Consider the following 27,682-nt stretch of genomic DNA (forward strand, 5'->3'; position numbering starts at 1 on the left):
TCAGTTTGGGGTACCATCTCAGTTCAGGTCTCTGTACTCTACCATACTATACCCTGTAGGGGATCCTCGAGGAAGGTAGTTTCAACCTCTCCGCGCTGGTGACCCTACAAGTCCTTGGCCTTCACTGGTCCCTTATGCACCGTGTACTGGAATACTTTTGTGTTTACCCTGTGTCTGTGTGTCTGTGTGTCTGTGTGTCTGTGTGTCTGTGTGTCTGTGTGTCTGTGTGTCTGTGTGTCTGTGTGTCTGTGTGTCTGTGTGTCTGTGTGTCTGTGTGTGTGTCTGTGTGTCTGTGTGTTTGTGTGTCTGTGTGTCTGTGTGTCTGTGTGTGTGTGTGTCTGTGTGTCTGTGTGTCTGTGTGTCTGTGTGTCTGTGTGTCTGTGTGTCTGTGTGTGTGCCCCAGGTGTCAAGGCTAAATCCAGCAGCTCTCCCTTTCTGAAGTGTCCCACGCAGTTCCCCCTGATCCTCTGGCACCCGTACGCCTGCCACTACTACTTCTGTGTGGTGGCCGAGAAAGACCAGCAGAAATGGAGCGCCGTCTTCCAGGACTGCGTCAGGCACACCAACAACGGTGAGTGACACGGCCACAGTAACACATGACATCCGACCTCTGACCTCGACCCCTTCACTTTGGTGTTTTCGTCTGAGCCGCTGGCTTAAAAAAACTAAAACAACAATGTTTCATCTTATTTTTTTTTTTTCTTCTACATATTGCTCCGTGTTGTTTATGTTCCTGTCTCCTGGGTTTGGTTCCTCTGGTATGGAAGTTGTCTTCACAATTTGCAGTTAGTGAAATAGTAGTGGGACGTTAATTCAGTCGCTATCACTTTACATTGGAATTAGTATCATGCCAATGTATAAAGTTGTACTTCCTGCACAGTCTACTGCCCAGAAAAGGAGGGATTTTATGGGACAAGTCTTTGGCATCAGGTCACCCTATCCTTATCCGCCTCAGGCACAAGGTCAGGTTACCCATGGTTACCCATGGTGCCTTGGCACATTCTTGTTTTAATTCCCAGGATGTGATCAAAAGGCTTATTGGGATGAAATATGACACAGTGGCAATGCCAGGACAAGAGGCTGAGATCACCCAGCCATCTTAGAGTTTTTAGTCCACTTCTGTTCCAATAGCCTTCACTGTCATGATTCGGTAGGCTGTCCTTTCTATACTTTTTAAATCATACGCTGTTCAGTACACATACTTGGTCACGATGGAGCTCAGATCTAGTCCCCCTACCCTCTTTCTCTCACACTGTCTGTCAATGTGTCTGTGTGTGTGTGTGTGTGTGTGTGTGTGTGTGTGTGTGTGTGTGTGTGTTTCATTTTGTAATGACATGAGTCTCTTGCTCAGACAAGCATTGCTCACCGTCGTCCTGTCCTCCCTCTTTTTTCACGAGGGAGTGACAGAATTCTCACACCCGCATGAACCCTGTCTCCACCAGCCTGGCACTCCGCTGCCACTGACCAGTGTGCCGCCAGCTTACCAACAAGGGCGCGCTTGTTCTGCTACCTCACCCAGAGCTCTGGCGCCTGTTTTTCTTTTGGGCTGCGGTAAACAACATGCATTATGTCAGAGGTGCTGTGTTTCTGCACAGGTAAACAACATGCATTATGCGAGGGGTGCTGTGTAAACAACATTCATTATGCGAGGGGTGCTGTGTAAACAACATGCATTATGTCAGAGGTGCTGTGTTTCTGCACAGGTAAACAACATGCATTATGCGAGGGGTGCTGTGTAAACAACATTCATTATGCGAGGGGTGCTGTGTAAACAACATGCATTATGTCAGAGGTGCTGTGTTTCTGCACAGGTAAACAACATGCATTATGCGAGAGGTGTTGTGTAAACAACATTCATTATGCGAGGGGTGCTGTGTAAACAACATGCATTATGTCAGAGGTGCTGTGTTTCTGCACAGGTAAACGACATGCATTATGCGAGAGGTGTTGTGTAAACAACATGCATTATGTCAGAGGTGCTGTGTTTCTGCACAGGTAAACAACATGCATTATGCGAGAGGTGCTGTGTAAACAACATGCATTATGCGAGAGGTGCTGTGTTTCTGCACAGGTAAACAACATGCATTATGTCAGAGGTGCTGTGTAAACAACATGCATTATGCGAGAGGTGCTGTGTTTCTGCACAGGTAAACAACATGCATTATGTGAGAGGAACTGTGTTTTGTGCAAAGGTAAACAGCCGTGCTGTAAACACCTTGAGCATGAGCGGCCGGGCTGAAGTGTCAGAGCACAGCTCTCTGGCAGACGGCGTGGTGCAGGCGTACCGGTCCTAGCATGTTTATCATTATTTAACGCTAAACTAGCATGTTTATCATAGTACAGCGCATTCTTTAACACTGAACTAGCATGTTAACATTAGAACAGCGCATTCTTTAACACTAAACTAGCCTGTTTATATTAGAACAGCGCATTCTTTAACACTAAACTAGCATGTTTATATTAGAACAGCGCATTCGGGTTTTACATCTAGTGATATTTTAGTTTTATTTGTTGACGGTGGCAAGAGGATGGTAATGGTTGCACTCCAGATCTGGGTGACTAGCTTGTGCTCTGCACGACATGGAGGCCTGGACCGAACCGTCGCTCCAGATCAAAGCCCCCCAGTCCCCAAACAGGCCTGCTGCTGCTGCTGTGCCCCAGCTGTGTCTGTCCTCAGCCTCTCCTCCTGGGTGGCAGCTGTGAGCGTGGGAGGAGACGCTGGCCAGCTGTGGGACTACCCAGATCACACATCTCTGTGTTTACATGAAAAAACATGTAGCATAGCACCGTATGCTGTGCCTCCAATTGGAACATTTAAACATGTAGCATAGCACCGTATGCTGTGCTTCCAATTGGAACATTTAAACATGTAGCACAGCACCGTATGCTGTTCTTCCCATTGGAACATTTAAACATGTTTGTAAACGGCAACAAACCAAAGTGGTGATTTAGCTGTTGTGTTGTACAACATGGTAGGGGATTATACATGACTAAGCGTGGCCTGGGGTTTTGACATGCTGAACAGGGCTGTCTGAACGCTGTAGAGGCCTGGGGGCCTGCTAGCATTCCCTAACCAGCTTTTCCCAAAAGAGATTGTTCCCCAGCTACATATTTTTTTTAGAGAAGGAAACAGAAACTGTCTATGAATGTGTAGTGGTTTTGTTCCTTTGTTTTTCATCTTTTCGGGGCCATATTTGTGTAGCCTGTATGGTGACCTGTGTGTTGGGTTAAGGGAGAAGCCATTCGCCAAGCCAAGGCTTTTCAGCATGCAAGTCATGATAGAAACGTACTACGTGAAGCTACATACTTTTGAAAGGTCATGTCTGCTCTCTGGGATGGAAAAGAGAGGCCTTAGGCACAACACTGTTTGAACCATACTTATGAGCCAAAAATGTCAGGTTCTTAGTAGTAAAGTGGCAATGGTAAAAAAAAAAAGAGTTCACTGTTAGCTCTTACATGAGAAGGATACAGTAAAAAGAAGTCAGGAACAACTGACATGTGTTCATGCACATTTGAGACCAGGTTGTGTTGTCAAATGTTTGTCAAGAGTTTATAGTTTGAAAAGCTATCAATGAAGACATTATTCCTTTTGAGCTTGTGTTCTATGTTTGTCTGGTGACCATAGCAACAACTCCGGCAAACACCACTTTTCGCAACATGTTGCAAGCGTTAATTGAGAGCTTTGTCTCACTCCTGAGGTAGACGTGACGTGCCTTTGCCCTGTCGTAGTGTTTGTCTTCTCCTAGTTCAACATTAGGAAACCTACGATAGATTTCTTCTTTATTTCAAATGGACCTTGGCTCTCTGGTTTAATCATTAACAGTCTAAAGTAACAGTGAAAGTATGAAATGCCACAGTTTAATTAGAACTTAACTGCAGTAAGACAGGTCTCTCTCTCACACTCTCTCTCTATCTCTCTCTCTCTCACTTTACCAATCTATCTGTATATCTCTTTAGCTCTATCTATCTATCTATCTATCTCTATATCTATCTATCTGTCTGTCTGTCTGTCTGTCTGTCTGTCTGTCTGTCTGTCTGTCTGTCTGTCTGTCTGTCTGTCTGTCTGTCTATCTCTATATTAATCTATCTATATCTCTATTTATCTCTCTATTATCTCTCCATCTATCTACTTCGGTGGTGTGTTGCACTGCACCATGACCGCAAAAGGTCTTCTTCGTTACATTGAGGTCTGATGTTTCTCCCCTGTGGTGGCTTCCTAATGTACCAGGCTCTGCTATTCATTGGTTCTGGGGCTGCTCAAAGCTGTTCCGATTTCCGAAGCTGTTCTCTTTTCCGACTTTTGGATGTAGTGTTTTGCAGACGGAAGTTCACCTTTATAAAGAAATAGTTTATCTTTGGGGTCAAGAACTCTCAAAACAAGAAGGAGCTGTGTACTTTTGATTGGATGAGCAAAGCTGCCCATATGGAGGATAAATACAGGAGAAAGACCAAAGTGTAAACTTAGAGGAATCTAGGGTCAAAGATCGGAGTTAAATATGCTTTCTATCAAGTATTTTTGTGTGCATACAAAATTGTCTGATTTTTGGTAGTTGATAATGGTAGTTGATTGATAATGGTAGTTGATAATGGTAACTTGTTATTTAATTGATAATATGTGTTCTCATACCATGGTGTTGGTGTAATTGGGATGTCGTTTTTACATAGTAACCTTTTTTTCTGGTGATGTCATATGTGTGTGTCTGTGTGTGTATATATATATATATATATATATTTATAAATATAATCTCTTTCGCTCTCTTGTGTGCGGTCCCATACTCCCTGCCACATCCAAACCATTTATTTCTCCGCAGTCATATGATGCAGGCCTAGCTCTGTAATTTCCTCCACGTGTTTATACCGCTGGGATTCATTTTTCACTCCCATAATTGCTTCAGACTAGTCCAGTGGCTGGGCGCCGTGCGCTAACGCTAGGTCTGGAGAGGTACAGGCACGTATACTGGCAAGAAGGAGGCAGTCAGTGTGGTATTGCATTTACCAAGGGTGTGGAGCCCTCCTTGTGTGTGTGTGTGTGTGTGTGTGTGTGTGTGTGTGTGTGTGTGTGTGTGTGTGTGTGTGTGTGTGTGTGGGTGTAATTGTGCAATAACTTAAGTGGAATCATGGCCCTTTCCGTGGCTGATCCAGAGGAACGTAGGTGCACAGGGTGGCAGCACCCGCAGGAATGTGACCTTGGAGACGGGCGGCTCGTCTGATGGGATAACAAGAGGACGTCTGCAGGGAATTTGCCCTAAACTGGAAGCATGAGCATGAGCAGGAGCGCATGTTTGAAACCCAGGGAGCAGTAAGAAGAGCCCTGTGGTCAGGGCACAGACCCAAACTGCTTCTCCAGACCTCAACTGCTTCTGGGTTCGAATACACATAAGCGTGTTTTTTTTAAACGGGACGCTAGAAATTGCATTGATTCCTATGGTACGGCGCCCTTTCCGTACCATAGGAATCAATGCGTTTCCTAGCGTCCCGTTTAAAAAAAAAAAAAAACGCTTATGTGTATTCAAACCCTCTCTCAGCTGTCTCTCTCTGTGTCTAGCACAGCTCTCTCTTTCTCTCTGTCTGACATGGGACTTCACCTCCAAACCCCCCCCCCCCCCTAACATTAGTAGATCTGAATCATCTCGCTCTCATTAAGGGCATGGAAAGACATGCAGGGCACTTAGACAGTCAGCATGTCAACAGTCAAATGTCAGGTACACACACACCGTCTCTGCTTTTCCAGCGTCTGCTTTTCATACGTCACTTAATTATTTAAATGTGGAAAAGGAGGTTTCCATTAGCTGTCATTATGTACATAGAGCGAGTACTATGACTTGAGTATTGAACATGAACATGTAATTGGTGTTGAGGATGAGGGGTCAGTAGGGGTCATGGAGAAAACCTCTCGTCACAAACACGAATGTTACACAGATGGACCGCATAGTCCACCCTGCTCTCTGATGGACCGCTGGCTATACCCCCGAGCCCTACGAACACCACACACACACACACACACACACACGAGCACACACACACACACACACACACCTCTAAGCCTCAGGCTGGCTATACCCCCCAGCCCTACGAACACACACACACACACACACACACACACACACACACACACACACACACACAAAACACGTGCTACATTCACACACCAATACGGCCTGATGATGGTTATTCAGAGTACACTGAGTTGTGGTCTAGATACACACACACACACACACACACACACACGTAAGAAGTAAGTAAACAGGGCAATCACTGTGTGATGGTATTCTCGTTTTCTGCATGTCATCGCATGCCAGACATACTGAGCAGATGTAGCACACACTTTATCAATGTGCTGTTTGTGTGGAGCTGGAATGTGTGTGTGCGTGTGTGCGCATGTGTGGAAGGGGCTACATGGCTGCAGGTAGGTGTGTTTCTGTGTGTGTGTGTGTGTGTGTGTGTGTGTGGTGCCGTAGCGCACACATGGCTCAGCTAGCCCTGCTGCTGCTGAGGCTGCTGCTGCTCGGATGTGTTGTGTTCCATGCCTGCTCTGTGTTTAGACTGAAGCCTAATAAAAGCTGGTATGGAACCGCAATTAATTTTTTTCTAAAAGGCTTCTCTCAGACTCCCCCCCCCCCCCCTCCACTCTCATTCTGTACCAACATGTCCGTCTCCATCTCAGTCTGTTTAGTTTATCGTTATCTATTAGTCATTCCATCCTTCATCCTTCGGTCTCCAGCTGTTTCTCTTCGGGTCTCTCTTGCCCTCTGCCCTCTGCTCTCTGCTCTCTCCATTGCTCTCATTCCTCTGCTCTGACAGTGCCACATCCACCAAGCACGCAGTGGAAACGCATCAACCAAGCACGCAGTGGAAACGCATCAACCAAGCACGCAGTGGAAACACATCCACCAAGCACGCAGTGGGAACACTGACCAAAAGCTTTGCTTTCCCTCCCCGCCACTTGGGTTAGAGATGTCATAACTCTCTCCGATATGACAAGACTGTAGATGATGCGTTTCATACAGATTGAGATTCTAAGGGGCTTTCCAGTCAGGGAGCATTTTTTGTTTGTCATCCTATGATTGCAACATGGAGATGAATCAGTGCTTTGACTCATTTGTTGATGCTGTGAAAAAGGTTTCTGTGTGAACAAACCTCAACTAAATCAGTGCATTAATGCTGGATATAGGACACATGGGCTTCTTATGTTGTTCTTCCTTAGCCATACATTGAGGGCCCTTTCACATGCCATGTGTCCAACATATAACAAGATGATTTTTCTTTTTCTTCTTCTTGACTTGTTGATTTCGTCAGGATAAGGTATAGTGTAGCTTAACTCTATAGGGTTCAAAGTTGAAGTACTGATCATGAAAAAGCCCAAGATGCAACGAATGGCAGTAAAAAAAAAGACCTTATTGTTGAAATAATAGGCGTAACCCCAGACAGAAGCTGTTCATGCGACTGACATATCTGTAGAAGACTGAGAATGTCAGCAGCTGTGAAAATAGTGTCTCAAGGAAATTCTCAAAATACTGGAGCTGCCTGATTTAAGTACACAGTCCCGGCCTGTGCTCATTACCCTCTGTGATGAAGGAGAGAAGAGGCATTGGCTGAATCAATTGGACTTTGGAATCAGAAATACCGTCCATTTTTCATCAGGGATATAGGGCTGGGTACTGTAGACACATGTGGCTGCATCGTACTGGAGGCTTGTGGACGTCTAAAAATGAACAGTAGTGTGTGTGTGTGGATGTGGGTCTGGGTGTGTGTGTACATCTGAAAACAGTAGTCTCTGTGTGTGTGTGTGTGTGTGGACGGCTGAAAATTACCAGTAGTCTTCGGGGTTGGTGTGTGTGTGTGTGTGTGTGTGTGTGTGTGTGTGTGTGGACGTCTGAAAATGAACAGTAGTCTTCGGGGTGGGTGTCTCATGTGGGGACACAGGGGATTTTTATTTCTCCTTAATGGGGCTATTCTGGAGCTCCTCTGACGCTTTTAGAGCCAACACAAGCTGCCAATTCATTCTCATGAGGGATACTGCCAAGGTAAATGTCCCTCCACCCTGCCCACACACACACACACACACACACACACACACACACACACACACAGAGCTAACAGTTCTGGTCTGAGCTTCCTGCCCCCCCCCCCCCCCCCCCCCTCCTCCGCCCCTTCCATCTGCCCCACCCACCCTGGTTCCAACTAACTTCCTGTCTTTGTCACAGCTCAAACTTTCACAAACCCACTGACAAGCTCCATGCACACATTCCTTATTGTGTGACCCTCTCTCTCGCTTCCTTTAAAGACCACTTTAAATACTAACCAGCCAGACTCACTGGATCTGTGTGGTTTTTTTTTATTGTGTAGATTATATTTCCTCACTGCAGACAGAGTCATGTTATGGGCCACTGTCACAGGGGGGACTCAAGACTTTTAATGAAGCCAAGAAATCAGAATGTATATGACAAGCTCAACTCCGCTGCCAAAACCACAGAGTTCAAATCCCTGGCCGCCGGTGAAATGTAATGAAGTCAACACACATACGTTTCATTATGCATCATTTGGGTCTCGAGTTCCACCGTCAGAACGGGTTCGTCAAGGTCCGTGGGAGGATTTAGGCAAGATTAAATCCACATTTCATCGCAGGCAAATTATTGTCCCTTTTGGATCTGGCCTTAGGGAGAAACCCCATGGAGAGGAGTGTGTAGTGTGCAACCTCATTACGGTTTAACTTCCTCTGGTTACCAGGGTTGTGTATCTGTCTGATGTGCGTAACCATGGAAACTGAGAACGTTAGAGCCATGGCTTCCTGTTTTGGGAGATGACCGGGACTGTTAATGATGAAGTTGGTAATCGCACCTTGTGTGTGTGTGTGTGTGTGTGTGTGTGTGTGTGTGTGTACGTCTGAAAATGAACAGTAGTCTTTGGGGTGTGTGTGTGTGTGTGTGTGTGTGTGTGTGTGTGTGTTTGTGTATAGACGACTGAAAATGACCAGTAGTCTTCGGGGTTGTGTGTGCATGTGTGTGCGTGTGTGTGTGTGTGTGTCAGCGTGTCAGCGTGACTCCCTGGAGAGAGGGCCAGTAGCCAAATAAAGTGACCAATCCCACAGAGACTCGTGAGTTGTGTTGGCGAGGGGAACTGAAAGCGGAGGCTCTTCTGGTCAAGTAATTTTTAGAAGATGATACTTCTTGGATTTTGGTGCAGATCTCTGTCATGCAAAGGAAGCGTTATGTAAAAAAGGAAGTGGTTATATGTTTTCCTTCACGTTCACAGCAAAAGAAAGTGTATGGGGAGGGCAATGTGGCGCAAACAGTAGCCCCAAACACATTCGGGCTTGACGCCCATGGAGGACACGGGTTCAAATCGGGCCTGATGTCATTTCTCCAGTCAACTTCCCATCTCTTCTCCCTCTCATTTCCTGTCCCACTCTTCTCTAATCTATCAATTAAAGGCATAAAAGCCCAAAAACAAATCTTTAAAAACAAAGAAAGTGTATGGTTTGAAGTATTGCCTGTATTGGTTATTGTTATAAGATGAATTATGTTCATGGCGATCAGAAGGTGAAGGAGGCTCATACTAACTGATATCCATGTCTGTCCAATGTCTCTTCTCCAGGGCTCTCGGAGGAATGCAAGGTCCAGACCCCGGCCTTCACCGACGCGGTGCGCCTCTACCGCCAGGCCCACAGCCAGTACGGCACCTGGGACATGATGTGTGGTGCTCCGCCACAGGTGAGGAGTCAAATGTCCTCAGCAGCAATGATGAATCACCCAATCACACACCACCTTTCCACTAGAGACCCAATCACACACCACCACCTTTCCACTAAGGACACAATCACACTCCACCTTTCCACTAGAGACCCAATCACACACCACTTTCCCACTAAGGACCCAATCACACACCACCTTTCCACTAGAGACCCAATCACACATCACTTTCCCACTAAGGACACAATCACACTCCACCTTTCCACTAGAGACCCAATCACACACCACTTTCCCACTAAGGACACAATCACACTCCACCTTTCCACTAGAGACCCAATCACACACCACTTTCCCACTCAGGACCCAATCACACACCACCTTTCCACTCAGGACCCAATCACACACCACCTTTCCACTAAGGACCCAATCACACACCACCTTTCCACTAGAGACCCAATCACACATCACCTTTCCACTAAGGACCCAATCACACACCACCTTTCCACTAAGGACCCAATCACACACCACCACCTTTCCACTAGAGACCCAATCACACACCACCTTTCCACTAGAGACCCAATCACACACCACCACCTTTCCACTCAGGACCCAATCACACACCACCTTTCCACTAGAGACCCAATCACACATCACCTTTCCACTAGAGACCCAATCACACACCACCTTTCCACTCAGGACCCAATCACACACCACCTTTCCACTCAGGACCCAATCACACACCACCTTTCCACTCAGGACCCAATCACACACCACCTTTCCACTCAGGACCCAATCACACACCACCTTTCCACTAAGGACCGTCAGTCACCCAATCACCTTCTCTAAACAGCCTGTTCCAAAATATATGGCTCTTTTTAGTTTGGTTGACCAATACTTTTGTCAGCAAACTATCTTTTGAGCAGGAGCAATGCAAGTAGGATTTGACCCGGGTTAAGGGTTGTGGTCAGAGGTGAGGGTAATGACCAGGCTATGATTATAGCTAGTAGATGGTTATCTGGAAGGTACTTTAAAGTTGACTGTTGACATGCTGACTGTCTAAGTGCCCTGCGTGTCTTTCCATGGCATTAATGTGAGCGAGATGATTTAGATCTACTGAAGGGGGGGCGGGGGTTCGGAGGTGAAATTCCATGTCAGACAGATCCATACGACCATAGATATCTATAATAAAGGCTAGATATCCTGCCTGCGTCCATAGGACAGTCCTCTCACACTCCCAACATGGAAGTGCTGAAATCTGCATGAGGGGAATGCGTCAGTGTCTCTTGTTGATTCACAGACAAGGACCCCAGTTTGAAAAGGTCTTTGTCTGAATGTATGCGTTGTCATGTCACCACTTGACCGTAGAGGGCTGATGCAGAAGTGAAGTAGACCTGCAGTAGTTTTATTGAAGATGTGACATAGACCTGCTGGAGTTTTATTGAAGATGTGACATAGACCTACTGTAGTTTTATTGAAGATGTGACATGGACCTTCTGGAGTTTATTGAAGATGTGACATAGACCTTCTGTAGTTTATTGAAGATGTGACAGACCTTCTGTAGTTTATTGAAGATGTGACGAAGACCTTCTGTAGTTTATTGAAGATGTGACATAGACCTTCTGGAGTTTATTGAAGATGTGATCTAGACCTTCTGTAGTTTTATTGAAGATGTGACATAGACCTTCTGTAGTTTATTGAAGATGGAATTAGACCTTCTGTAGTTTATTGAAGATGTGACATGGACCTTCTGTAGTTTATTGAAGATGTGACATAGACCTTCTGTAGTTTATTGAAGATGTGATCTAGACCTTCTGTAGTTTATTGAAGATGTGACATGGACCTTCTGTAGTTTATTGAAGATGTGACATAGACCTGCAGTAGTTTTATTGAAGATGTGAAATAGACCTTCTGTAGTTTATTGAAGATGTGACATAGACCTTCTGTAGTTTTATTGAAGATGTGATCTAGACCTTCTGTAGTTTGAAGATGTGACATGGACCTTCTGTAGTTTATTGAAGATGTGAAATAGACCTGCTGTAGTTTATTGAAGATGTGACATAGACCTTCTGTAGTTTTATTGAAGATGTGATCTAGACCTTCTGTAGTTTTATTGAAGATGTGACATAGACCTTCTGGAGTTTATTGAAGATGTGACATGGACCTTCTGTAGTTTATTGAAGATGTGACATAGACCTGCTGTAGTTTATTGAAGATGTGATCTAGACCTTCTGTAGTTTATTGAAGATGTGACATGGACCTTCTGTAGTTTATTGAAGATGTGACATAGACCTGCAGTAGTTTTATTGAAGATGTGAAATAGACCTTCTGTAGTTTATTGAAGATGTGACATAGACCTGCTGTAGTTTATTGAAGATGTGATCTAGACCTTCTGTAGTTTATTGAAGATGTGACATGGACCTTCTGTAGTTTATTGAAGATGTGACATAGACCTGCAGTAGTTTTATTGAAGATGTGAAATAGACCTTCTGTAGTTTATTGAAGATGTGACATAGACCTGCAGTAGTTTTATTGAAGATGTGAAATAGACCTTCTGTAGTTTATTGAAGATGTGACATAGACCTTCTGTAGTTTTATTGAAGATGTGATCTAGACCTTCTGTAGTTTGAAGATGTGACATGGACCTTCTGTAGTTTATTGAAGATGTGAAATAGACCTGCTGTAGTTTATTGAAGATGTGAAATAGACCTTCTGTAGTTTATTGAAGATGTGACATAGACCTTCTGTAGTTTTATTGAAGATGTGATCTAGACCTTCTGTAGTTTGAAGATGTGACATGGACCTTCTGTAGTTTATTGAAGATGTGAAATAGACCTGCTGTAGTTTATTGAAGATGTGACATAGACCTTCTGTAGTTTTATTGAAGATGTGATCTAGACCTTCTGTAGTTTTATTGAAGATGTGACATAGACCTTCTGGAGTTTATTGAAGATGTGACATGGACCTTCTGTAGTTTATTGAAGATGTGACATAGACCTGCTGTAGTTTATTGAAGATGTGATCTAGACCTTCTGTAGTTTATTGAAGATGTGACATGGACCTTCTGTAGTTTATTGAAGATGTGACATAGACCTGCAGTAGTTTTATTGAAGATGTGAAATAGACCTTCTGTAGTTTATTGAAGATGTGACATAGACCTTCTGTAGTTTTATTGAAGATGTGATCTAGACCTTCTGTAGTTTGAAGATGTGACATGGACCTTCTGTAGTTTATTGAAGATGTGAAATAGACCTGCTGTAGTTTATTGAAGATGTGACATAGACCTTCTGTAGTTTTATTGAAGATGTGATCTAGACCTTCTGTAGTTTTATTGAAGATGTGACATAGACCTTCTGGAGTTTATTGAAGATGTGACATGGACCTTCTGTAGTTTATTGAAGATGTGACATAGACCTGCTGTAGTTTATTGAAGATGTGACATAGACCTGCTGTAGTTTTATTGAAGATGTGACGAAGACCTTCTGGAGTTTATTGAAGATGTGATCTAGACCTGCTGTATGTATGCTGTGTGTGTGTGTGTGTGTGTGTGTGTGTGTGTGTGTGTGTGTGTGTGTGTGACTGTGATTTATTAGTGCAGTTGGACTGGCCTGGACTTGGACGTAGATTTTTTTTTTTAATGGCTGTTAACAATGTAGGTAATTAACTCAGAGATTCCTGTACATATCCAGTATTTATCTTCAAGGTGTACCATTTTCCTAGGCTTCTGGCAGGTGTGTGTGTTGTGTGTGCGTGTGTGTGCGTGTGTGTGTGTGTGTGTGTGTGTGTGTGTGTTAGCAGTGGCTAATGAATGTGTGGAACCTGAGGCCAGATCAGCGGGCTGAAGGGTAGATGCTCACTCTCCCTGCCTTCTCTTTTGGAGTATCTATGTCCCTAGTCTGTTGGTGCGTGTGTGTGTGTCTGTGCACACGCGTTTGTGTGTGTGTGGCAGCAGCTGGGCCCCAGGCACATCATTTGACCCCCCCCCCCCTTTCCGTCTGACTGTCAGACAGCAGAGAGCATTCTGGGAATGAGTCACCGCTGGCCGACGGGCATCTGGAGAGCAGTCGTCTGGTGCTGGAGGACTCCTACACACACACACACACACACACACACACACACGGGCATCTGGAGAGCAGTCGTCTGGTGCTGGAGGACTCAAGAGTCCCCACAGGCTCTCGCTGGCCAGACAGGCTGCCCCTGGACGCCCGCCAGCACCCCCTCCACCCCCCCCCCCCCCCCCCAACACACACACACTCTCTGTCATCAGAGGAGGAATGAGTTTCACCCAAATTCATTGAGCTTCCTATGGTGATTTGTATGGAAAAATAAAGTATGTCTGTGTCTCACCAGATCTCTTACAGACAGAAAACATTATTGTATTTCAAAGCAGTATGGGGCAGTACTTTTACTTTGATGTGCTGTATTGAATATATAAATTGGAATAAACCGCAAGGAAAGGGCCATGTTGAGCACAAACACTTCCATCTCGATCTGAATGGGCTGTACATAGACGAATAATTATAAATGGGTACAGAATGAAGACAAAAACACTTCCATCTTGATCTTCATGGGCTGTACGTAGACAAATAATTATAAATGGGTACACACTGGAGACAAAAAAAAACATCCTGTTTGTGGAGCACACCATACAACCTTCATCAGCACTTCTCTTCACAATCAGTCTCACTCACCGGTTTTTCACCCAGCTCCCCAGTACTATAAATGCCCTGTGTCCCATACAGATGCTGGTGTTACATCAGTGCCCTCCCCTGTGTCCCATACAGATGCTGGTGTTACATCAATGCTCTTCCCTGTGTCCCATACAGATCCTGGTGTTACATCAGTGCCCTCCCCTGTGTCACATACAGATGCTGGTGTTACATCAATGCTCTTCCCTGTGTCCCATACAGATCCTGGTGTTACATCAGTGCCCTCCCCTGTGTCCCATACAGATGCTGGTGTTACATCAGTGCCCTCCCCTGTGTCCTATACAGATCCTAGTGTTACATCAATGCCCTTCCCTGTGTCCTATACAGATCCTGGTGTTACATCAATGCCCTTCCCTGTGTCCCATACATATCCTGGTGTTACATCAATACCCTTCCCCAGTGTCCCATACATATCCTGGTGTTACATCAATACCCTTCCCCTGTGTCCCATACAGATCCTGGTGTTACATCAATGCTCTTCCCCTGTGTCCCATACAGATCCTGGCTAACCTGGTGTTACATCAATGCCCTTCCCCGTGTCCCATACAGATCCTGGCCAACCTGTTGTTACATCAATGCCCTTCCCTGTGTCCCTTACAGATCCTGGCCCATCTGGTGTAACAGTAATGCCCTTCCCTGTGTCACATACAGATCCTGGTGTTACATCAATACCCTTCCCTGTGTCACATACAGATCCTGGTGTTACATCAGTGCTCTTCCCCTGTGTCCCATACAGATCCTGGCTAACCTGGTGATGGAGAAGCTGCTGCCGGAGCTGCGAGAGCTAATTTCTCCCCGTCTGAAGGGCAAACTGCAGGAAAGGCTGAGGAGCTGGATGCTGGTGAGATTATCATCATCATCATCATCATTATTATCGTCATCATCCTCCTGAAGACCTACTCACAGAGTTAATCTGACACAACACATCCCTGCTGTAATACACACCATCTCAGACCAGAGGCAAATGAGGAGGATGAGTGTGTGTGTAGACCTGCCAGATGTAGAGGGGTCAAAGAGCCCCCCCCCCCCCCTTCTGTTTTTCTAATCTTGTCTAAGTATTAGTCTCGGCCTGGTGCATCCCATTAAGTCAAGTTCCTCAGGAAAACATCACATTAGAGTATTAGTGGTAGTATGTTAGATTAAGGCCCTTAAACCAAATAGTGAAGGAGAAGATCTCTCTCTCGGAGGAGAACTGGACAACTCTGCTTGAGGAGGAAGATGCTGCTCTTTAACTTGAGAGTGGGGTAGAGATGCATTTAAAGAGGGGTATAAACTGCGGCATACTTACGATCCAAAGCACATCTTCTTTTCCACAGATCTAGCATTCACAGTCTGTCATCATCAAGGTTGATCTTTCAAAATTACGATACTCATTGTGCAATCGAACTGGAGTATGACTGAACTCTCTGCAAACGTACTCCATGAATGTAGTACACTTGTGGAGTGGTACCTGACTGATGGTTTTGCCGACGTTTGCCTCAGATCTCGGACGCGGTGTACCGGCTGGTGCAGTCCCAGGCCAAGGCCCAGTACGAGGCCATAGTACAGAGCTCCGAGGCTGGGAGTCCGCCTCTGGAAGCCTCCATCCGCACCGACATGGACCAGATCATCACCTCCAAAGAACACGTCACTGGCAAAATCAGAGGTAGGCTCACACTAGGGGTCTCATCGCTTAATAATGTGTACTGTCAAGGGATGACATCTTGGATACCTCTAACGACTACATTTTTTAAAGTCTTCCGTTGACTTTCATCCAATCAGCTCTGAGCCTAGCCGTACATATTAAATGAGCATGAACATACTACTGTTTGTCATGAGAAATGGATCTGTGAATAAGATCTGTAAACACGGCATTTATAACAAATGACTAGAAATAGAGCCCTGCCGTTGATCCAGACACAGCAGACCCAATCCACTTCTCACAGTAATAAAAGATGGCTTGTCGGCTGCAGTGCTTACGTCTCTGACATTCAGTAGCCAGCGCTGATGATTGCCTTGTCCTAGAATAGCCTTTTTTTAAATGATGATGGAGTTAGTGTCTGCGATAGCATCCCCAGATGGTTGGAATGTCAGAGGTATGACATTGTTCGGATGTGACTTTGTCAGGGCTAGAGTGAGCGCAAAACAAACCAGGATGTCGCCCAGGACGTGCTTGTCTCGTACATTTTTTCATTTACATTAAGTCATTTAGCAAACGCTTTTGTCCAAAGCAACGTACAAGGGAGAGAACAGTCAAGCTAAGAGCAATAAAAACCTGGTGTAACAATGAATACTACTTTACATAAGGAATAGAAAAACGACATAGAAAGAAAAAGAAGTGCGGGACTGTAACGGCTGAAGTGCAAGTTAAGCATTAGTCAAGATGCCAGTTAGGAAGGGAGGTGCTCTCTGAAAAGTTGGGTCTTCAAGAGATTCTTGAAGGTAGAGAGGGACGCCCCTGCTCTTGTAAATATGTTCTAGCAAATGTTCTCCAACTCAAACACACTGCTATGGTGCAGAGTTATTTCTTATTGCTCAAGCCTCTGCTGGTTACCTTCCTGTCGGCCTGGAGGAATTCTGAACAGCCACTCAAATGTTTCGGAGTCCTGTCTGCTGTGGGGAACTTAAGCGGAGGAACCACATTCTGTTAACCAGCTGTGGGGTTTCATGCCAGCCCCCTTTCCTGTGATGAGGTCATCCTGTAACAGAGCCCCGTTCCTGTGATGAGGTCATCCTGTGAAATCCCCCGGCACAAGCCCTTTGGTCTTGACCGTGAGCTGGTCCATTGCACATGCGCTTACAACAGTTTATAAAGAAAAATGTGACTCTCTCCCACACATTTCATAGCCAAGTGTTGTTGCGAAAACCACCATGAAAAATAGCACGCGGCTTTGACTCTAAGCCCTTGGGGTGTTATTTATTTAAAACCCAGACAGCCACTTTATCAACTACTCCTCCCTTTTTCTAACATACAGCATTAAGATGTGGGGAGTTACTGTGGCTGGCACGAGGCCAGTAAAGGTTTCCCTCTCGCCCTTTACATTTTTGTGTGTGTGTGTGTGTGTGTGTGTGCCTGTGTGTGCCTGTGTGCGCCTGTGCCTGTGTGTGTGTGTGTGTGTGCGTGTGTGCCTGTGTGTGCGCTTCTGCCTGTGAGTGTGTTAGTGTGCCTGTGTAAGTGTGTGTGTCCGGTGTGTGTCTGTGCCTGTGTGTGTGTGTGTGTGTGTGTGTGCGCTTTTGCCTGTATGTGTGTGTGTGTCTGTGTGGAGAAGGATTGTCAAGGTCTGTAGGGGTGTGGTTTGGACATTCTTGTCTCTAGTTGAACTGAAAAGTTGGTCACATGACCCTATCAGTGTCACAACTGATGAAATCTCCCACCACGGCTCATTGCCACAATCAGATTATTTTACAGTCTTAAAGCCTGAGAATTCTGTTCAGATTATTTAACAGTCTTCAGGCCTGAGAATTCTGTTCAGAATGCAGTGGAGCAGTTCCCTCACACACACACACACACACACACACACACACACACACACACACACACACTGGGGCAGTTCCCTCACACACACACACACACACACACACACACACACACACACACACACACACACACACACACACTGGGGCAGTTCCCTCACACACACACACACACACACACACACACACACTGGGGCAGTTCCCTCACACACACACACACACACACACACACACACACACTGGGGCAGTTCCCTCACACACACACACACACACACTGGGGCAGTTGAGAATTATGTTCTGTTGTACTGCATCTACATGCTGATGTTATTTGTGTTGGTTCTTATCAGCCTCTATGAAATCTCTCACCTTGGCTCTGTGTCATGGCTACACATTCTTAGGGAAAAGGCTGTGAGTTTATCCTCTAGTCTATATTGTGTGTCGAGTTTCTACCGAACCCGTCTGCGTTCTGACGCTGTGTGCCCCCCCCGGGTTTCTTGCCCGCCTGCCTCCCACAGCTCTGGTCCTCCCCAAAGCGGAGAAGCTGCTGAAGGTCAGCATCCAGCCGTACATCAGCTCCATCCTGGACGCCCTGATGGAGCCCACCAGCCGCGGCTTCTTCGAGGTGCGGGACGTCTTCTTCAGGGAGCTGGTGGACATGAACAAGAACCTTCTCAACGACGGCAGCAAGGAGAAGCTGGGAGAGGTGAGGCGCCACGGGGCTGAGGAATCAGACCGCTGAAGGGTCACAGGATGAAAGGTCACGGGATGAAAGGTCATGGGATGAAGGGTCAGGGGGTGAGAGGTCATGGGGTGAGAGGTCATGGGGTGAGAGGTCATGGGATGAAGGGTCATGGGATGAGAGGTCATGGGATGAAGGGTCATGGGATGAAGGGTCATGGGATGAAGGGTCATAGGGTAAGATGGAGAACATCTGCTATGGTGTTCCATGCAAAGGATGTTCTCCACAGCCAGTGTTCTCAGTGTGTAGATCTAGATCTAGATCAGAGTGTAGGATTGAGTAGGAGGTTGAACTTCCTTTTAGGCAGCCTATACACCCTCATAATTTATAACTTCCTATACACAGGAAGAAGCCTATACACCGACATACTTATTTATATGGTGATGCCCTGGCTTTATACTTCAGGCTACATGACACTGATAAGATGAGGAGGATTATGAGTATGATGATGGTGATAATGATGATGAGTTGGAGGTGAACAAGGAAGGCAATAGCAATGAATAATCCCCTTCCTCTTCCCTTGCCCTCACAGCACATGGAGAAGATGAGGATTATGAGTATGAGTATGAGTATGATGATGATGATGATGAATAATAATCCCCTTCCTCTTCCCTTGCCCTCACAACACATGGAGAAGATGAGGATTATGAGTATGAGTATGAGTATGATGAGGATGATGATGATGAATAATAATCCCCTTCCTCTTCCCTTGCTCTCCCAGCACATGGAGAAGATGAGGATTATGAGTATGAGTATGAGTATGATGAGGATGATGATGATGAATAATAATAATCCCCTTCCTCTTCCCTTGCCCTCACAGCACATGGAGAAGATGAGGATTATGAGTATGATGATGATGATGATGATGATGATGAATAATAATAATCCCCTTCCTCTTCCCTTGCCCTCACAGCACATGGAGAAGATGAGGATTATGAGTATGAGTATGATGAGGATGATGATGATGAATAATAATCCCCTTCCTCTTCCCTTGCCCTCACAGCACATGGAGAAGATGAGGATTATGAGTATGAGTATGAGTATGAGTATGATGATGATGAATAATAATAATCCCCTTCCTCTTCCCTTGCTCTCCCAGCACATGGAGAAGATCTCCATGCTGGCCTTCCACCCGGTGAAGATGCAGAGCTGCTATGAGAAGGTGGAGCAGCTGAGTCTGGAGGGCCTGCAGCAGCGCTTCGACGTGACCAGCCCCTCTGTGTTCGTCCAGAGAGCCCAGATCCTCATGAGAGAGGTCAGTCTCACTACATCCCTCTCCCCCCCCCAGGGGTAAGACATCGCTCCCATCAGCCTATAGAGGAGAGCAGGGGTAAGACATCGCTCCCATCAGCCTATAGAGGAGAGCAGGGGTAAGACATCGCTCCCATCAGCCTATAGAGGAGAGCAGGGGTAAGACATCGCTCCCATCAGCCTATAGAGGAGAGCAGGGGTAAGACATCGCTCCCATCAGCCTATAGAGGAGAGCAGGGGTAAGACATCGCTCCCATCAGCCTATAGAGGAGAGCAGGGGTAAGACATCGCTCCCATCAGCCTATAGAGGAGAGCAGGGGTAAGACATCGCTCCCATCAGCCTATAGAGGAGAGCAGGGGTAAGACATCCACACCCCCCAGGCCCATTCCCATGCTGGGAGAGTCAACAGGGCCTCATCCCCAAACTGACATTTTAATTTGACCCCCCCCCGTAACCCCCCCCCCCCCCTCCAGTGAGCAGCATAGTTGCTGGGTCGAAGTTACCCAGCGGTCACACTCCCACAGCTGAGCTGATGCATGTTGCTAGCCACAGAATGTTGATGGGGTAAATTCTGAGATTACAATTTCCTTCCATTTCCTTGTGCATGTCCGTGCATGACCGTGTACGTCCTTATCATATCTATGTGCCATGTTTAAAGGTAAATGTTTATTTAGGAGTTGAAGTATCTGAAAGCCTTACTAAGATAGTTTAGCATTTCAACACTAGAAACAACTCTTGTAATGACTACATACTACATGTAGCCATGAACATAAGTCTGCGTGTGTCTCACGTAGTGTTCAGTATTCAAGGCCTTGAACTCAGAGTTGGAATGTGGAAAATACTCACACTTGGGTGAGCACAGGAAACTGCCATAGCATCAGCTGCCATAGCATTACACAACTCAAGCAGCTTGTTTATTTGACTTAGGCCTCCCTAGGGCCTCTCAAAGACACCTCTTGGGACCGGGTGTGTTTTTTGAGGCTTTTGTGTCTGGTGTTTTTGAGATGTCTCTATTGGAGTGACTGAGGTTTCTTTGTGTGCATCTGAACGCGCTGTGGGGTGGCGTGTGAATGTACTTGTTGCGGTCGGTGGTTTTTTGCTGTTTTGTGTAAAACAAAAACACACACACACACACACACACACCCTCCCCCTGGGAGGTTCGCCCTGTTGTGGTTGGAGAGCGGAGCGAGGCAGATCTCGGTTCACCGAAAAAGAAACACTGCAGCTCGAGTTGGCTGCGAGAACTCGGACCCGATCCAGCAGCCGACCCACAGCGCCGCCGACCCACAGCGCAGCCGACCCACAGCGCCGCCGACCCAAAGCGCAGGCAATTAAATAAAACGAGGCAGAATCGAGGGGGGGGCAGGGCAGAACCAATGGACAAAGATGGCCCAGCATGTCATGCCCAACCCCACCAGGATCTGAACACCCCCCAACCCCCCCCTATTCACAGTGCCCTTTAGCCCTCCGTGCCACAACATGGCCCGCCGGTGGCAAGGGGTTCACCGGGAGGTTAGGCTTCATGTCCCTGTCTCTGTGCAGATGGTCCAGAGGGCTGGGATTTGGATCGCTGCCTGTCAGAGATTTGAGGAGCTCCGTGTGCTCTTCGGAGCGAAGCAAGAGGGTCTAAAGACAAGCCTCAGCTTGTGCGCTGTGTCTGTCCCACACTTCACGGTACAGGCCCAAAAAAAAAAGGATTGCGCACCCATGTGACCATGATAAGGAAAAGCAAGGAACTACCTTAATCAGAGCCACAATGTTCTCTATTGCCTTATCGCACTGTAAGGCCTTCATTATCTGAAATATTCTGTAGACGTGTTTACCTGGTGTGAAAGAGGCCGCATTCTTTTCACACAAAAAAAAAACACACAAAGCTTGCCCAGTCATATATCCATACCCATGCTTCTTGTTAAATCTTTCTCGCTCTGCCTGTTTCTCTCTTGGCAGCAAATGGACGACGCCGTCTACACGTTTGAGCAGCTGCTGCGCCAGGGCCTGGAGGGCCAGGAGGGGGACGACCTCTGTAAGGTCATCCATCGCTGCCAGGACCGGGTCATCAAGGTGACAATGACATTTAGAATAAAAACTTCAAAATGGAGGGATATAATATATATGTGTGTGTGTGTGTGTGTGTGTGTGTGTGTGTGTGTGTGTGTGTGTGTGTGTGTGTGTTTGTATTTATATATATATATATAAATATGTATGTGTTTGTGTGTATATATATATATATATATATATATATATATATATATATATATATATATAATATATTTATTATATTGATATATATATAATATATTGATTCTGTCTCGCCATTGTTTTGTGGGTCTTTTGTTTGTTTCTGCTGTGCTCTCTATAGAAATTTGACTATGACAGCAGCACGGTGAGGAAGCGCTTCTTCAGGGAGGCCCTCCTGCAGATCTTTATCCCATACATGCTGAAGCAGCTCTCTCCATGCTGTTCGCCGGTGAGCTTCATTACCTTCAGTCTCTGTGCTCCTTCAACAACAACAACAACAACAACAACATAAACAATAACAACAACAACAGCATAAACAATAACAACCACCCAAAGGAGGAAACACTATATTCCTCTGTCCCTCCCTCCACCACCCTGCTGTGGTTGAAATTCTATCCATTTCAGACAAGCTCAGTGGTAAAATATTACAGGATCGCCTAGACCAGGGGTGTCAAACTGAAATACACAGAGGGCCGAAATAAAAAAAATGGGTGTAAGTCGAGGGCCGGACAGTGGGGCAAGCGCTCCCTAAATTGACGTATGCTTCCAACGCGGGGACAGTGCATTGTGGGACTTGCAGTATTTGTGGTGCGTTCGCCATACCAGCGGCTGCTGCAGACAAGCTCTGATAGATAAAAAGATGGAAACTTTATTAATCCTGATGGAAAATTAGGCAAACCAAATCAAATTTCACCGTTGCTCATTCAAATCAATGGAACTTTTTGCAACATTCTGAGGAGCTGGCGGGCCAGATGAAATGGCTTGTCGGGCCTTGAGTTTGACGCCATGTGGCCTAGACAGACAACTGCCAGAATAGACACTGAACTCAAGCTCTTGCTCTGCTGACTGATTTACTGTAATATCCTGCAGTTCTCCTGTTTTTAATGGATTTGTTCCCGATGTGTCTATTCGCAGGAGCTTCCTCACTTCCAGGAGCTGATCTTTGAGGATTTCTCCCGCTTCATCCTGGTGGAGAACATCTTTGAGGAGGTGGTGCTGCACACAGTGATGAAGGACATCATGATGGGTACGGCCATTTGCAATTCATCTTCTTTGCCCCTTTTATTTATTTATTTATTTATTTATTTATTTGACACACAAACATATTGTACAAACAATAACAGGAATGTGGTCAAATAAAAACACATGGGGAAATTCAACAGAAAGTAAACAAAGAAAATAATGTAAAAAAAGAAAGAAAAAGAAATACAAGGGGATAAAAGGAGGAGACTTTACAGGGGCCATATTATGATTATATGGGCCCTTTAATATATAATATAATTAGTATTTATATTTGATTTAATTATCCTGCCATGTCTACATACGTATGTTTCATTCCTTTGCCACTTTTATACTTTTGGTGTCAGTTGTGTTGTGTTGTGTTTTCCGAAATTACTGTACAAGATTTATAAACTCCTATATGATATATAGTATTTGGTGTGCCAAGTTATGTAAATTAGATGCAATGGCAGTGTATATTAAATGTATAACATGGTTTCAGTAATTCATTACTCATTAAGGCACTTGGAAAATAATTTTGAAGTGATTGAAACTGTCTTTTTTTAGAGTATTTCCTCTGGAATGTGTCTAAATGGCTAAAAATATTTTTTAATTATCTGCAGCTGTGAAAGAGGCAGCTGTCCAGCGGAAGCACAACCTGTACAGGGACAGCATCGTCCTGACCAACAGCGACCCCAACCTCCACCTCCTGAGCGAGAACCCGCCTATCGACTGGGCCACAGAGTACGGAGAAAAGGAGCCGGAGGACGCGGAAGGAGCCAGGCAGGACGTCGAGGACAACGAAGACGAAGACCCAGAGGTGCAGAAGAGACGCAGGATGAAGCAGGTCGTCTCCATGATCCAGGTGGATGCCAGCGGAGTGCCTGGGGAGTCTTGCGTGGGGGTACCAGGGGTGGAGGACATCCCAGAAGAAACTGCGGGGGAGGGGGACCAGAATGGCGGAAGTGAGGCTGCTTCAACGTCCCCGGACATCCTCGCAGCCAAAGTGCCCAACGGGACCAAAGACACTCCCAGTCTGGCCAACGGGAATCACCTGAAGGAGGAGGACGCCCCAATCGCCAGCGGTCAGGAAGAGCAGAGTGTGGCTCCGGCGAAGGAGGCCTCCCAGGAGGATGCAGAGAAGCCAGTGGCGGAGATCCCTCCAGCAGACCTGGCTATCGAGAGCGCCATCCAGGAGAGTCCTCCAGCAGCCCTGGCTATCGAGAGCGCCATCCAGGAGAGTCCTCCAGCAGACCTGGCTATCGAGAGCGCCATCCAGGAGATTGAGAACGCAGTGTTGGAGGAGGACAGCGAGCAGAGTGTCGAGCCTTCCACCCTGGAGGAAGCAGCAGAAACACTACCAGCACACCATGAGCCCGACGGCCCTCCACAGAAAGAGGAGGAACCCATCTCCAAAGACCAGGAGCAGAGTGTCGCAGCGGCCAAGGTGGATGATCCCACCGCGCCACAGGAGGCAGAGAACAAGGCCCCATCTCAGCAGCAGGGGGAGGCAGAGAGCACCTCAGAATGCCCTGCTGAGTCAGACCAGCCCACAGGTGCCTCCCCTGCTGGTCAGTCTGAGAACAGCATCCTCCAGTCACCAGCCACTGAGGCGACTAAGGAGGAACCGAAGCCTGCTCAAGCACAGGAGAAGCACACTGACTCTGTGGCAGAGGAAGAGGATTCTGGGAAGGGAGTATCCAAAGATCCGGTGGTAGCCAATGAGATGTGAGACTGTAAGTTGAGTGATATTTTCTTTTCTTTGGGAGGAAAACAACCGCCAAATTTTCATTGGTTTGCTCTGTTCAGCTACATGCAAAAGGGGATGGAACATTTTGTTCGTTTTTTTTTTTTTTTGCACAATATTGTTTTTAATATTGTTGTTAAGATTTCAGCCTTCAGCCTTCGATTGCCCTTTTCTAAACACCTTATTTCCATTACCCTGCAAATAACTGAAACTATCACAGCCACCACTCACAAATCTCACGTGTCTCTGTGCGTCTCGATGCAAAAGCTCTCAGCTTCCACTGCCATGTTCTAACTACATCTTAGTTGCTAAATTAAGTTATATTAGCATCAGGGTAAAATCCTGATCTGCCGTACACCTTCTGTTCCATAGCTGGCTTTCAATGTGGGGTTCATTGTTCAAACAACTGTCCTGACAGACACTCTTGATGGTAGAAACCACTTACTCACACATGCATGCCAACTGGTCAAGGAATAACATATTACTCTAACGAAAGCTGAAAACACTGAATATTATGTTAAATAATCTTTAAGTTTGTTACATTTCTTTCATATATAAATGTCTTCACTCCAAGTACACTATGGTGTTTTGAAATCATGGGTAAAATGACCTAGTTTATGAGTTTTGGGGGCTTATTTTTTTTGTTTAGTTTTTTTTTGGACCACAGGAACAGCTCTGTACAAGTAGTGTTGGGATTACTCCCTTCCTCTGCCATATTTCTGAAGAGGGTTCATTCACTAATGAATAGATGGATTAATGCTGTTATTTCTGTTCATGTATATCTCTTCAGTCCTCTTAAATATTTTCTGCAATATGTATTTGTGTCCCGTGACAAATGTGCTTTGCTGTTGTGGAAACTGGTGAATAGAAAGTTGTGTCAAGAGGACAGACAATGTAGAAAATGGCAATTTAGGGCAGGTGTCTGTATTTCAAATTGAAATGACAAACTATCAAAATAATATTGATGTGCAAAAAAACATAAGGATCTTTGTATGCCTACCTAGGCTCACGCTAGTAAGTCATTTTCACAACACTACTTTGGAAATGTAACCGTCCATGGCATGGTCCTGAGCGTTCTAGAACAGATTCTTTTTTATTTATTATATGCTGCACTTGGAATCAAATCGTCATATTTTATTTTTCCTCTTATTTTTTACATGTGTGTTTAGAAAAGTTTTTAAAATATTATTTTAAGTCGTTTAAATGCAAATTCTTCACAATAAATCATAACCAATAACGTTCGTTTGGCTTCGTCTACTTATTTCATGAGGAAATTGGTCGACTGGCAACAAAAAACCTTGGAGGCTTACAGTTTTTTACAATCGGATACACACAATTTTGACTACTTTGTTTTGCTTTTCAATCGCCTCACACAATAAGCACAACCACACACCCAATGAGCAAAAACATCAGATTCATTGCAAAATGAAACACTCTTGTAAAATCTATACACTCATTTAACAAAACCATATTTTGTTACCATATGAAACACACACATTGCATATACTGAATTCTGTTTGTACCACTTACACACTTCTGTTATAAACCTAAAACACTTTTAGCAATACTACTTCTCAGTGATTAGAGTAGTGTAATTGAAGTACACAGAGAAAGTGAAAATACACAATACAGTAAAAACACTACCCAAGACCAATGCAGATGAAAATATTATTTACGTAATTCTCTCCATATACCCAAATCAGTCAACATGTCAACATGGAGAATCACAACAAAGCATGTCCCAGTTTTCATGCTACTTCAGTAGTGTGCATAACACTGTAACTCAGCAAATATCAGACAAAGGTGAAAAGATGTTTCCAATACAGGTTACAATTCCATTTACAGTAAAATGTACAGATTTGTCAGTGTCGCCAGTGCTGACTGAGAGACCTGATGGATATTACTGTATTGAAAATGGCATGGTCACCGATAATGTTTGCTTGAATTTCTCTGAGCCTGATAGCATTTCGTATTTGCTAAAAGCATGTTTATGATCTCTATATCTTGTTCTTGCGTGAATATGGGCCTGTCCTCCTTTCAAGTTTACTGTATTTGATACATTTGGTCTTCTTCTTTGAGCACATTTTCCTCCCGCTACAGGTCTTCCTCTTCCTCTACTTCCACCTTGACCTCAGCCTCATGGCATGGCCTCGGCCTCCTCTGTGGATTCCCCCTCTCACCCTCACTCTTCTTCTTTTGACTCCTTCCATTTTGGTTGAAGACAGATTACAGTTACTCATCTGCTGCATTTCTATAGTGCTTAAACCTGTTTGTTGTGTCTACAATTAAGCAATCATGTGTTTGGGCACTTGATGGCTGTGTTTATTTGACCGGCTCATTGGTGTGGTAACTTGACAGAGTGTTTTGGAATTGCAAGGAAGTGACCTCTTGATATATGTCTGTGTCTAAAGCATAAAAGTGTGTTTAATGCTTTGCAAATCACTTGTGTGTATGGTTTCGCAAAAAGTGTGATGTTTAAATGTGCTTATAGTTGTGCAGATCTGAGCCGTTGTTTTGCTCCTTGAGTGAAGGTTTTGATAATTGTGTTACAGTTTTGATTTTAGTGTGTATCCGATTGTAAAAAACTGTAAACGTTCAAGGGAATGATTTGTAACTGGAGCTCAATTTCAACACAGGAGGGCGCTGCATCTTTCTGTATTTTGTTAATTCTTGCGATAAACACTGTCCATGATGGGTATTAAACATTCAAAAAACGAACAGATCTCTCAGAGACAAGCATGGATAGAAATCCAGTATTAATAAGTTAGAACTTTTAACATCCATTTGGAAAAAGATAAAGATGGATTTTGTATAATTTTTTCCCGTGTGTGATGGAAGACTATTTAATGAAGAACAAAC

The 27,682-nt window shown here is 45.2% G+C and overlaps 1 protein-coding gene across 1 annotated transcript in view; it reads left to right on the top strand.

Annotated features, from left to right (window-relative positions):
• Window positions 1-26,052, top strand: part of niban2b (niban apoptosis regulator 2b) — a 38,067-nt gene extending 12,015 nt beyond the window's left edge. The window contains exons 5-14 of the mRNA XM_080853041.1: window positions 404-571; window positions 9,595-9,710; window positions 15,132-15,236; window positions 15,878-16,040; window positions 18,364-18,551; window positions 19,687-19,842; window positions 21,787-21,900; window positions 22,199-22,306; window positions 22,993-23,104; window positions 23,700-26,052. Coding sequence (XP_080709167.1) covers window positions 404-571; window positions 9,595-9,710; window positions 15,132-15,236; window positions 15,878-16,040; window positions 18,364-18,551; window positions 19,687-19,842; window positions 21,787-21,900; window positions 22,199-22,306; window positions 22,993-23,104; window positions 23,700-24,808 — 2,339 coding nt within the window. The 3' untranslated portion in view covers window positions 24,809-26,052. The remainder of the gene's footprint in view (window positions 1-403; window positions 572-9,594; window positions 9,711-15,131; window positions 15,237-15,877; window positions 16,041-18,363; window positions 18,552-19,686; window positions 19,843-21,786; window positions 21,901-22,198; window positions 22,307-22,992; window positions 23,105-23,699) is intronic.
• The last annotated feature ends 1,630 nt before the right edge of the window (window positions 26,053-27,682 follow it).

This window comes from Sprattus sprattus (assembly GCF_963457725.1).
Source record: "Sprattus sprattus genome assembly, chromosome: 15".
Classification (NCBI taxonomy): domain Eukaryota; kingdom Metazoa; phylum Chordata; class Actinopteri; order Clupeiformes; family Clupeidae; genus Sprattus; species Sprattus sprattus.